Source organism: Musca domestica, unplaced genomic scaffold (assembly GCF_030504385.1).
Source record: "Musca domestica strain aabys unplaced genomic scaffold, Musca_domestica.polishedcontigs.V.1.1 8, whole genome shotgun sequence".
Classification (NCBI taxonomy): domain Eukaryota; kingdom Metazoa; phylum Arthropoda; class Insecta; order Diptera; family Muscidae; genus Musca; species Musca domestica.
In genome coordinates, this window is record NW_026712409.1 from 21,325,767 (window position 1) to 21,339,746 (window position 13,980).

The 13,980-nt window shown below is 35.0% G+C and overlaps 1 protein-coding gene across 1 annotated transcript in view; it reads right to left on the reverse strand.

Annotated features, from left to right (window-relative positions):
• The window catches only part of LOC101895877 (calcitonin gene-related peptide type 1 receptor), a 264,742-nt gene that overhangs the window by 31,987 nt on the left and 218,775 nt on the right, over window positions 1-13,980 (reverse strand). Inside the window, 1 exon segment of the mRNA XM_011298341.3 lies at window positions 1,407-1,533. Within this exon segment, the coding sequence (XP_011296643.3) occupies window positions 1,407-1,533 (127 nt within the window).

A 13,980-nucleotide genomic window follows, 5' to 3' on the forward strand; every position in this document is an offset into this window, starting at 1 on the left:
TGCTGATGCCACGTCGATTAATACGAGAACGGCCATCGGCTGTTATGGCGGCCCACACCATCTCCATGGCCAGCGCTTGAGTTCTGGTGGCCAACTAAAGGTGCACATTTTCAGCTGACCTTTTTGTAAAGTAAAGACGATAAATTTGTTTGTTTACAAACTGCTGGACAACGAATGTTCGGAGAAAACCAAATTCGTCGTCGGGAGGTACCAGAAGTAGTGGGCCGAAATTTCTCATCGTCACAGCAGATATTATGCTAGTGAAAATAACGGGATGTGTGAAATATGAAGTGAACCGGATGTTTATTTCGGATTTTATAATCGTTGGTTACTCAAAACTATGACCCTTTGTGGGGAGGTATCAGAAGAAATAGTCCGATCTCTATCTTTTTTATAACAGATCTTGTGTTGATAGAAATATTGAGATGTGCCAAATCTGATGTGCGGAATCAGATGTTAATTCCACATCTTCTGAGCTATTCAAAATTCAATGTGGACCGATATATTCCCTTTTCACACTAGACCTTGGGTTAATAAATGTATTGTGATCTGTGTAATTTGTAGACAATCAGACTCTTTCGTAACATTTTGTAAGATTTGTTATTTATTAAAATATTGACCCTTTGTGGGGGAGGTATTTTTTGGAGTGGACCCATACTGTCCTTTTTCGCACCTGACCTAGGACTGATGCAGATATTAGGATTCGCATTAGGAAAGCAAAATCGGATTATCCTTTCTCTCTGTGTGCAGTAAAATATTTTCTTTCAGAATGTTGACCCTTTATGGGGGAGGTACCAAAAGATGTGGACCGATATTGTCCATCTCCGAACATGATCTACGTTTGATAATAATATTACGATGTACCAAGTTTGGACCAAATCGGATGCCCCCTTCGAGAGTTATCGTGCGCATCATTTAGCCAGACAGACAGAAGGACGGACGGCCACCGCTAGATCGACTCCAAATGTCCTGAAATAGATTTGGTCCAAAGAGACCTGTTATTTGGATTAGGCATGTTTTAGCCGTATCAAAAAATATATACCCTCTCTAGCCATATGGCTGAGGGTATAAAAAAGAAGTTAAGGTTGACAACATTGGTAGGGTTTATCGACTACTTTGGTTTCGTCGCTAATTTACTGAAAAATGTCGTTAATTACCGAAATTGTAAGCATTTTATTTTTTCCTTTTTTGTCGATAACTCAAAAAATGAGTTAGAGAATTCGTATAGCGTACCATGTAAGCTTTGTAGATATTTCTAATAAAATGTTAACTTTGGTACAATTTTCAAATTTTAAAAATGTATAAAAATTGTATCTATTAAATTTTATAACCCTTATATTGTTTCACATTCCCCTTACGTTTTTTAATTCAACTTTGCAATCGTTTAATTTGACATTAAAACTTACCGGACTATTTTTGACGAGAGCATCATTGGGCACCACAACCAGATACCAGACTAACCACAGAGAGTTATTGGCAGCAAACGATGAAAACAGATTCATGTGCAGGGTAATGCGGGCACATTTTAAAGATCTGCAAATAACAAAAAAAAAAATACATTTATAAACTTTTACAATAACTTCTCACAAAAGGCGACCATTTTTTCCACAATATAATAATGCCATTAAACAAACTTAATTTAAATAAAAGCATGAAGACAAAAAGCCACAACCTCATTTCGATGCATACATATTTCATGCAATCGCCGTGGTCAAAGGTCAATGTGGGCGTATGATTGTCATGTTTTGTGCCACTTTATAAATCATACGTTACGGTGGTGTTGGTCGACAACAAAGGGTTGTCGTTGCTGTTGTTGTTGGTAAACGTGGTTGTGTAAATCGCACTTTGTGTGGCTACTGGTTGGTTTCCGCTTCCCTCGCAAATGAGAAAAGTTCAATATGGTGGGGGAGGAATTTGAATTAATTACCGGACAGATAAAAGAAAAGCAGGAAAGCAAAGTTAATATATTGACCGGGAACGGGGCGAACACAGAAGTTGCCAGGTAATACAAATAGCCTCATTTGTAGCTGAACAGAAGAGTTCTGTAGGTACTTGTTGGGCTGGATGGGGAATAGTTAATTTTAAAAAGGGAAAGTTAAGAAAGGAGTAACATAAGACTCTTATTTAAAGGCCAGCAGAGAAAAATTAGAGAATGGATTTGAGAACAAATATCAAGGACAATCAGTTATCAAAGAGGTTTTTGGATATAAAGTTGTAAGGGGGAGAAGGATTTTTTACAAAATCTGAACAGAATAGAGAAGTGAAATAACTGACTGACCGAGAATCAACGCACGGACGAAACGGCTGAAGCTAGAATCTTAAACTTTAGCATGAGGGACAGTTTTGGTAGAAAGACGTGTGATAAGGCTGGATTTTTGGAAATCATTACCTTAAGGTAATGAAAAGTACTTAAATGTTTTTAAACTTCTAAATTGGTACCAAATGGTACGGATAGAGCTAAAAACTTGAAATTTTGTATGAGAATCAAAATGGAAAATTATGTTAGATCTATGTAGATAGTTTTGAATATGAGTACTAAGTTTGCGAACTGTACTAAATGGTACTAAATTTGGATAAGTTTGGTTTAGGGTCAACGGATATAGGTGCAATTTTGAAATTTTCTAGTTCGGAAATATGTACTTCAAGTGCACGAAGTGTACTAAATAGTACTTTTTTGGAACACTTTGGTATTGGGTGAACAGATAATGATTGAAATCTGATCTTTTTTAAGTACTCTGTTCCTGTGTAGCATTGACATATGGAGATTGATCCGGAAATGGGTACTATAATTGTACAAAACTTACTGAATGGTCCAACATTTTGTAGTAGGTAAATGGATATTGACAAAATTCTGATATTTGAAATCAGATGGTAGCTGATGTAGTGATTTGGTGGCGATTTGAAAATACATCCTATTTTTGTATGAAAAGTACTAAATGGCACTTAGATTGGTATTGGGTAAGGGGATTAGGCTGAAATAATCGAATTTGATATTGATATTCAAAAATTTTAGCATATGTGGGGGAGGTACCAACAGGAGCTCGCCAATATATATATCCCATCTTAACAAAAGATTTTGTGTTAGTAGGCATAATGGGATCTGTGAATTATGAAGAGAACCGGATTCCTTCTTTGGATTTTATAACCGTTTTGGTTATTCAAAACTTTTGCTCTTTGTGGGGGAGGTATCAGAAGGAATGGTCCGAGCTCCACAATTGGTATCACAGAGATGTATCAAGTCTGAATGGAATCGCATGTTAATTTCGCGTTATATGAGCTTCATGGATATTCAAAAAGTTGACCCTTTCGGAGGGAAGATACAAGAATGACCTTGACACAGACCTTGAGTAAATAAAAATATTGTGATGTGTGAAATTTAAAGACAATCGGACTCTTATATCACATTTTATAAGAGTTATAATAATTCAAAATTTTGACCCTTTGTGGGGGAGGTACTTGATGGAGTGAACCTATATTGTCCATTTTTCGCACCTGATCTAGCACTGACGCAAACATTAGGATCTGCAAAGTTGGAGCGAGTTCGGATTATCCGTTTTTTGTGCAGTAAATTATTTTCTTTGGAAATGTCGACATTTTGTGGGGGAGGTATGAGACGGAGTACCAACTCTGAACTTGATCTAAAACACAAAATTAACATCCGATTCCATTCAGACTTGGTACATCTCAATATTTCTATCAACACAAGATCTGTTTTGAAGACGGTAGAGATCGAACCATTCCTTTTGGTACCTCCACCATAAAGGGTCAAAGTTTTGAATAACCAAAACGATTATAAAATCGGATATAAGCATCCGGGTCTCTTCATATTTAACATATTCCATTATTTCTACTAATAACAGATCTGCTGTGAATATGGGATATATCGGCGAACTCTTTCTGGTACCTCTCCTACAAAGGGTCAAAATTCTGAATATCCCTGAAGCTGATGAAACGAGAAATTTATAAACGATTATAATCAAACTTGGTATATCATAATATTTCCATCAACACAAGATGTGTTATAAATATGGTAGAGATTGAACCATTTCTTCTGGTACCTGCTTCACATAGGTTTCATGATTTTGAAAAATAAAATTCGAAATCTCTTCAGACATACAAACATTTTTGCTAACAAAAAATCTGTTGTGATGATGATATCTGCAAACTCCTTGTGATATCTCACCCACAAATCGTCATACTTCAAGCGATTCTAAACAACTAAACATTTCTCTTAATCAGAAACCTATGATGAATATGGAATTTATGATTTCGCATAAAATTGGATATAAATGTTCGATTTTCTTGTAATTTTTTCCATACCAATATTTTTATCTGTATTAGTTGAAGCATGAAAATGGAATACTTAGTTCGGTTATATCTGGTACCTCACGCACATGATAACATTTTCTAGAAATTATCACATATCTAACGTAAAGTTAAGGAAGTTACTAATATAGTCCAAACCTGGCACGTCGCCATATTTATATTGTATTTATTTAGGTCCGATACAAAATGGGTTCCTTCAGAACCCATGACAGATGTCAAAATATATTTAAATAATTACAGAACCGACTGATACTTTTTAACTTGTCTTTTTTTCTATTAAAGCATACAAAGGATATAATATAATATGTGTCATTTCCTATTTTTTGCCAAACATCAAATTTTCATCTTCTAACATTTTTCTCACCCCATTCCCACTTAATCTTAAAAAAAGATAAATTTATATGATTCACATTTCTCTTTCCTCCTTAACAGATTTCTCTAAATAAATAAAATTTAGATGTTTGTCACCAAGTCGGCCTAAGTGTTTCCAAATTGTGTATTACGTACTTATATTTTTTGTTGTTGTTTTTACACATCTACACATATATATGTGTACATATCTATATAGTTAAGTACATCTCTAAATAAATACATGTAACACTCACATATGTGAGTGTCTCCCTCTCTCTCTCTCTCTCTGTTCACACCAGTTATGATGCTGATGATGTTGACATGCCGTGAAATTCCCCAGATAAGGGCATTGTTTGAAGTAACGTTGTTTGTGTTTGTTTGTCTTGTTTTCTTTTCGTTTCTATTGCCTTTGTTCTTTGTTTGTGTCTCGTGTTTTTGATGGTTTGCTTTTAATATGCTTAAGTACTGACTTTGAAAGTGCCACCAGCAGGGAATATGGAGGGGGTGTAGGTGTGAGATTTGTCAGTATTTTGTGGCATATTTCAAACTTTTTTCACTGTGTTCATAAAAATGTAGAGTATGTTAAGCCTCAAGAACAAAAAGTAAAGTTCAAACAGTTATGAACTTTAAGAACAGAGAGGGAGAATGAGAGGGATGGGGAGGGGAAGAGAGAGTGACTTGTAGCATTATTGATGGCGCATAATTAAACAGAGTTACAATGTCTAGCGAAAAAAAGCAAAAGTCAATGGCCACATTTTCGTGGTGCTCAAAGAGATTTTTAATGGGTTCAGTTAATTAAAAGATATTAATTGTTGTGTTGCCATATTTGTGATAATTAAACAGGATTTTAAAAAGGCCTGAAATGCTGATAAGATTGATTGATTTTAAAAACAAGTAAAAAAGTATCGGTCGGTTTTGCCGATAGATGTATACCCTCAGCCCTCTTCACCCTCTATGGAGTGGGTTTTGAAAGAATGGGTCAATATTGTTCATTTCGTATCGGACCTAAATAAATATAAATATGATATGATAAATAAATATGATATGAATATTATTATAGCAGATGGATAAATCAATTGTAAAGAATCGCTGAGTTGTTTCGCAATTTATGACAGATGTAAATATTGACAATTGTGTCCCTTTGTGGGTGAGGTACCAGCAGGTGTTCGCAGATATATAGCATCTTCACAACAGATCTGGTGTTAGGAAAAATGCTTTTATGTGTGAAATTTGAAGAGAGTTGGATCCTTATTTCGCTTTCTTTGAACGTAATGTTTTTCAAAATTAGATTATTGCTTCCCTTTCTGTGCAGAAAATATATATTTGTGGGGGAGGTACCAGAAGAAGTGGACCGATATACTCCATCTTTACAACAGACCTTGGGCTAATAAAATGATTAGGATGTGTGCAAAAATATGTATTTTTTTGAAAATTTCGACCATTTGTGGGGGAGGTACCATAAGGAGTGGACGGATATATTCCATCTTAACACCAGAGCTTGGATTAAAATAAATATTGGGATGGCCGACATTTGAAGACAATCGGACTCTTACATCACATTTTATGAGAGTTGTAACTCTTCAAAATTTTGACCATTTGTGGGGGAGGTACTTGAAGGAGTGAACCGATATTGTCCATTTTTACACCTAACGTAGAACTGATGCAAATATTAGGATTTGCAAAGTTGGAGCAAAATCGGATTATCCTTTCTCTTTCTGTGCAAAAAATATATTTTTTGCAAATTTCGGCCTTTTGTGGGGGAGGTACCAGAAGGAGTGGACCGATATGGCTCATCTTAACACCAGACCTTGGGTTAACATAAATATTGGGATGTGTGAAATTTGAAGACAATCGGACTCGTACATCACATTTAATGAGAGTTGTAATTATTCAAAATTTTGACCATTTGTGGGGGAGGTACTTGATGGAGTGGACTGACATTGTCCATTTTCACACCTGACCGAGTACTGACGCAAATATTAGGATTTGCAAAGTTGGAACAAAATCGGATTAATCTTTCTCTTTCTGTGCAAAGAATATTTTTTTTTTGCAAATTCCAACCTTTTGTGGGGGAGGTACCAGAAGGAGTGGACCGATATTGCCCATCTCCGAACTCGATCTAAGTTTGACAAAGATATTACGATGTACCAAGTTTGGACCAAATCGGATACTCCCTTCGAGAGTTATCGTGCGCACCAGCCAGCCAGACAGACAGACAGACAGACGGACGGACGGACGGACGGACGGACATCGCTAGATCGACTCCAAATGTTCTGAAACGGATTTGGTCCAAAGAGACCTAGGGTCTAAAACCGTTATTTCGACTAGGCACGTTTTGGCCGTATCAAATGATATATACCCTCTGTAGCCATACGGCTGAGGGTATAACAAATGATATATACCCTCTGTAGCCATACGGCTGAGGGTATAACAAGTTAAAAAGTATCAGTCGTTTTTTCCAACAGATGTATACCCTCTGTCAATGTTCGATTGTTTAAATACATTTTGACTTCTGTTATGATTATTCAAACTGTTGACCCGCTATGGAGTAGGTTCCGAAAGAATAGACAAATTTTGTCCATTTCGTATTGGACCTAAATAAAAACAAGTAAGCAAAGGCTACAGTCGAGCGGGGCCGACCGTTGAATACCCTACAACACCATAATAAATGATACAGTTTATATAGGCGAGATACTCGAAAGAATTCCACAAGATATTGTGACAAATAATAAAAGAAAACCATCAGGTTTCGTTCTCTAATTTTCGAATAATAGCAACTTTAACTAATTTGCTCATTTCCAATTTATTGGTAGATGTTGCACGTAAATGGTCTTCCTAGATCTGGAACCAATATTTCCCAAAGACCTATAATCTCTCAGAAGTGGCAACAGATTAAAATTTATTATTGGTTTTTGACTGAAACGCATCTATATGAGATACAGTCATTTGACTATAATCTTCAACGAAATCAGCGTTAACGAAATAGTCAGAAGTGCGTCTTTCCTGTATTTGTGAATTCTCCAAAAAGTCTCTGGAATGGACATTTTCGTATTTTGTCTACAAAAGTTGGCAAACTATTTCACACATTGAATATTTTTGGATGGCCATCCAAAACTGCTTGGCTTTTGTAATGTCCGGTAACCCCCATTCAAATGTGCGTGAGAATCGGGCGATAATTACGACCTGCAGACAATTTTGCAGTTTTTTGGTCCATTTTAACCCCTAAATATATGGCGATCATCTCCAAAAAGAGTAAGCTTCTATTCTGACCCTCATCTTATCTCCATGCAAAATTTCGTAAGGATCGGGCCATAAATGCGATCTGTATATGATATCCTGATATCCTAACTACTTAGTTTTGTTAGATGTAGAAATATTACCAAATGTTTAATTCAAAATGAAAATATGCCAAAAATATGACAAAATTGAAAAATTATGAGAAAATTTTACAAAATCCATACTTTTATCTTTAGAGAGATATTTTTATGCGATTTTTTTAGACGTTTTTTCTTTCTTGTCAAGAGGCCATTCTGAATTAATGAGAACTGTGGAAATCAGTTCAGCCGTTCTCGACATATAAGAGATTTTTCAAGCATATCTTCTTTGATAAACGTATATATCGCACATATTTTGCTATATATCCGTTTTGTTGGATGTTAACATCAATGTAAAGATCAGAAGTAACCTTGTCATGGCTTCGTAATTTCGCCGGGATTTAAAATATTCACGGTTTAATGAAAAATTTTGAATTTTTTCAACACAAAAGATATGGTCTATTTTACCCGCTAAATATTATCCGATGACCACCCAAACTGGTAGGCTTCTTCCCCGCCCTTAACTCTAGCTACATGCGAAATTCCGCGTCGATTGGTCTATAATTGCGACCTGTATAGCTACTGCAAAATCCGACATTTTTTCAGTATTTGGTCCATTTCAACCCCTAAACATTTGGCGATCATCTCCAAAAGAAATAGGCTTCTATTCTGACCTTAACCCCACCTTCGTGCAAAATTTCGTAAGGATCGGCCCATAATTGCGACCTGTAGAGTGATTACAAATTAACATGGACAGACGGACAGACGGACAGACGGACAGACGGACAGACGGACGGACGGACATACATAGCTAGATCGACTCAGCTCGGCGAGCTAGGAAGATCCATATATACATTCCTATGTGGGAAATCAATATTTCGAGGTGTTACATAATTTTTGGCCAAATCAAACTTATAATACCCCCAACACATAGTGTTGTAGGGTATAATGATCATAATTATTGCGACGTTTCCTTTATATGAGATATGTGATAATTTTTAGAAAATGATAAAAGGTAAAGAAAGTCATAAAGTCGGGCGAGGCCGACTTTATGACACCCTACACCACTTTGCTAATTTAGTAGAGCTACACATAACAATTAAAAGTTTTTATGGGAGAATTCAATCATACACGCTATGATTATAATTATAATTTAAAGTTCAAAGGACTAAATATGCCGAAGCATTTGTATCTTTTAAATTGGGACTTGTGTTGCCCATTTGGTGCAAAATTAATTTGAAATCAGATAAAGATATATATGGAAGCTATATCCAAATCTGAACCGATCTCGATAAAATTTGGCAAAGATATTTCTGAGCTGTATTTGAGATATTTCCCTAAATATCGTTGTTACGGAGTGCATATTACGGCTATGGATAAGAAATACAACAAATCGGATGAACAATATATATGGGAGCTATAGTTATATATGAACCGAATTTGGCATACTACCTTCTAGACTCAATTCGGTCGTATGTGCCAAATTCCATCCCATTTGGGCAAATATTATACGTTTGGTGCACAATAAAAGGTAAATCGGACGAAGTTATATATGGGAGCTATATCCAAATCTGAACCGATCTCGATAAAATTTAGCAAATGTATTTCTGAGCTATATTTGATATATTTCCCCAAAAATTGTTGTTACAGAGTGCATATTACGGCTGCGGAAGATAAAAATAACAAATCGGCTGAAAAAATATATGGGAGCTATAGCTATATCTGAACCGATCTTCACCAAAGTTGGCATACTACCTTATAGACTCAATTTGGTTGTAGAAGGAAATCAAAAATTCATATCAAATGTTATGCGAAATCATAATTACCTCAGATTTCCGGTTGGGAAAAATATTTAGATATAAAAATTAGTAAAGAATCGCTGACTTGTTTCACAAGTTGTGACAAATAAAAGTATTGAAAATTGTGTCCCTTTGTGGGCGCGGTACCAGAAGGGATTCGCAGCTATATATCGTCTTCACAACAGATCTTTTGTTAGCGAAAATATTTGTATGTGTAAATTTGAAGAGAGTTGGATGCTTATTTCATTTTCTTTGAGCGTGTTGTTTTCTTTTTTTCAAATCTTGAACCTACCATCTTTATAACAAATCTTATGTTGATGGCAATATTGAGATGTACCAAGTCTGAATGGAATCGGATGTTAATTACGCGTCTTACGCACTTCATGGATATTCAAAATGTGAACCTTTGTTAGTAGAAATAATGGAATATGAGAAATATGAAGAGATCTGAATACTTATTTCGGATTTTATAATCGTTTTGGTTATTAAAAATTTTGACTCTTTTTGGGGAGGTACCAGAAGGTATGGTCCGATTTTTACCATCTTTGTAACAGATCTTGTGTTGATGGAAATATTTAGGTGCACCAGGTCTGAATGGAATCGGATGTTAATTTCGTGTTTTATGAGCTTCATGAGTATACAAAATTTTGACCCTTTGTGGTGGAGGTACCAGAAGAAGTGGGTCGATAAATCAAATCAATCGAAATATTGTGGTCTAGGTAATTTGAAGATAATCAGACATTTACATCACATTTTATAAGTGTTATAGTTATTGAAAATTTTGACCTTCGTGGGGGTGGTACTTGATGGAGTGGACCGATATTGTCCATTTTCGCACCTGAACTGATAAAAATATTACGATTTTCAAAGTTCGAGGAAAATCGTAATATCCTTTCTATTTCCATGCAGTAAAATATTATCTTTGAAAATTTTGACTTTTTGTGGGGGAGGTACCAGAAGGAGTAGTTCGATATTGCCCATCTCCAAACTCGATCTAAGTTTGACAATCATACTCCCTTCGAGAGTTATCGTGAGCACCAGCCAGCCAGACAGACAAACGGGCGGATGGATGGACATAGCTAGTTCGACACCAAATACCCTGAAACGGATTTTGTCCAAAAAGACATAGGTTCTAAAACCGATATTTCGATGAGGCATGTTTTGACCGTATCAAATGGTATATACCCTCACTAGCCATATAGCTGAGGGTATAATAATTGTTTAGAACTATTTCATTCATACAAAATTTCAGGACATAGTTTCAAAAATTTGCTGTTAGATTTTTCAAAAAAAAAAAAAAATCCTCCTCTAAGTATCCCAAATTTAAAATCCCAACCTAATTCTACTAACATTATTAACATTGAATATAACATTTTTATTAATATTAATATTTTATATATATTTTCTCGCTAAGCTCTCACAATATGCCTGTCTGCGGTATTTTGTTTCGTTTTTTTTTTTTGTACCCAATTTAAAATAATAAACTAACCAAAAAAGACATTGAACCACCGACACCACCCAAGCTGTGACAGCACGTCTGCCACAGTATGCAAATTAATATGAAAATGTTTGTTATTATTTTTTTTTTTTTGCCATCCAATAAAAAGTTAAGCCATTAAATTTTGTCTAAACTTTTAAACTTTTTTTTAAATGAAAATTTACAAATAATATACCAAATCAGGTATAATACCAGATAATTTCAATTTAAGAGATTTTTGTGTGCGAAAAATAATATTCGAAAAAAGTTTTTAAGTCATTTAAATATACATTTATATTTTTTTAAATGTATAAATTTAAAGTATTTGTCTGGGATTTGTGGAAGTGAAGGATCAGAATAATGCGTTGAGGAAAGACAAAAGGGAAGACAACAAAACAATGTGCAAAAATGGATATTATGATATTATGCGGTTGATAAAGGATATTATTCTACGGATTTCTTTGTAAAGACCATAACATCAAGTAAGAAAATTTTCAGATGTAATTCGAAACATTTTAATTCTAATTCATAATGTTTCAGTTTTAATTGGAGAATTGCATTTGTAATTCGTTCATTTAATTATTTCATTTATAAATCGATTTCTATACCCTCCACCTTGGAAAGGAGGGTATATTAACTTTGTCATTCCGTTTGTAACATCCCTAAATATTCGTCGTAGACCCCATAATGTATATATATTCATAATCAGTATAAAATTCTAAGTCGATTTAACGATGTCCGTCTGTCTGTTGAAATCACGATACAGCCCACATTATTTGACGTAGAGCGCCAAAATTTAGCAGAGCAATTTGTGTTGTGTCTAGGATGGTTGGTATTGAAAATGAGATATATCGGTCCACGTTCTGGTATAGCCCCCATATAAAGGTACTTCCCGATATTCGGTATTTTAATTTTTTTCCCACATTTTTTCACGGATTTGTCTAAAAATTGGTATTTTTGGTCATAATGGGTTCCAGCTCCGGTGGCGAAAATTTGCATGCATGAGTCCATGATTTGGTATAACGTTACCTCCCGATATTCAGTATTTTGATGGTTTTTCTACATTTTTCACTAATTTGTCTAAAATGTGGTATTTGTGGGTCATAATGGGTCCACGTTTTGATATAGTCCCCATATAACGGTACCTCCCAATATTCGGTATTTTGACGATGTCTAAAAATGTGTCTAAATTTTTTCAAGAATTTCTCTGAAAATTGGTATTTGTAGGTCATAATGGGTTCTAGCTCCTTTGGCGACACATTGCATGTGTAGGTCCACGATTTGGTATAGCCCCATTTAACGGTACCTCCCGATATTCGGCGTTTTAATGGTTTTTGTCACATTTCTTCTAATGTTTCCTTTACCCTAAGGTGGAGGGTATTAAAAGTTTGGCCCGGCCGAACTTAATGTTTTTTTACTTGTCCATTCTTAATTCGAAAAATTCTTAAAAATATGGGTGACTTTATTTTTAAATTAAAATATTTTTAAAAATAAAACTATAGGATCGACTGTCCCGATTTTTTTTACAATAAGGAATCCTCAAATTTTCTAAAACTTGGATGAGCTATTCATACATGGTATTTTTTTTTTTTTTTTTTGTTTTTTGAGAGAGAGTATTTAAGTTAAATAACTCAGAATATCAAATTACAGCTGATTTGTTGGAAACCCGAAATCTGCTAAATATCGAAAAAAGGAAGTACCCTTGCATAGATGTTGGATATAAGTAAAACCATATATATTTTTTTATTTATTTATTTTTGTGAGAAGTAAATCTGCTCTGTAAGAACTAGAAATCTTATTTTTGGAACAGAAAATTGGAACAGGAAAATGTCAAATATGAGGAATTTACCTATACGTCGACGGATGTGTTTAATTTTCAATACCAAGCATCTAAGACATCAATGCCTTTGCAATACTAAAAGCTCTAATTTTAATAGTTCGAGCTCTTTCGTAAAACATTTCGAGGTGGAAATATACTCTTCATTGTATGTCTTTTTTAACCCCCAGCCTTAAGACTACAGAGAGTATATACCATTTGATAGGGCAAACAAGTAGAAACGCTGTAAGTTCGGCCGGTGCGAACATTGGATACCCTCCACAATATAGAACAAATTTGGCAATTTTCAAAAAATAAAATCCGTTAAATATTCTGTTAAAATCTTAAAAATACCGAAAGTAGCCGTATATTTGGGTCTATACGACGATGTGGACCTGCATAGGCAACTTTTGTCATAAGCTATTACAATATTCAAATGCGAAACTTGGAAAAAAAACTGTTTATAATGTAGCTAAAATCATCAAATGACAGTATATATGGAAGAATCATGGGGGTTATAAAACGTAGACCTGCATAGACAATTTTCTGCCATAGGATGTAGTATCGTTAGTCTGTAGTATCCATAGTCGCTAAAATCGTTATAATACCGAAAAAAGGGGGGGGGTACCGTTAAATGGGGGCTATACGAAGACGTGGACCTACATGACCCATTTTCTGTGTTATGCTGAAGTATCCATTACGAACTTCAAATACCAATTTTGAAACAATTCCGGTAAATAATATCGCTAAAATCATCAAAATACCGAATATCGGGAGGTATCATTATAGGGGGGCTCGCCACCGAAGCTAGAAACCATTGTGACCAATAAATACCAATTTTTAGACAAATCCGTGAAAAAATGTGGCGAAAATCATTTAAATACCGAATGTCGGGAG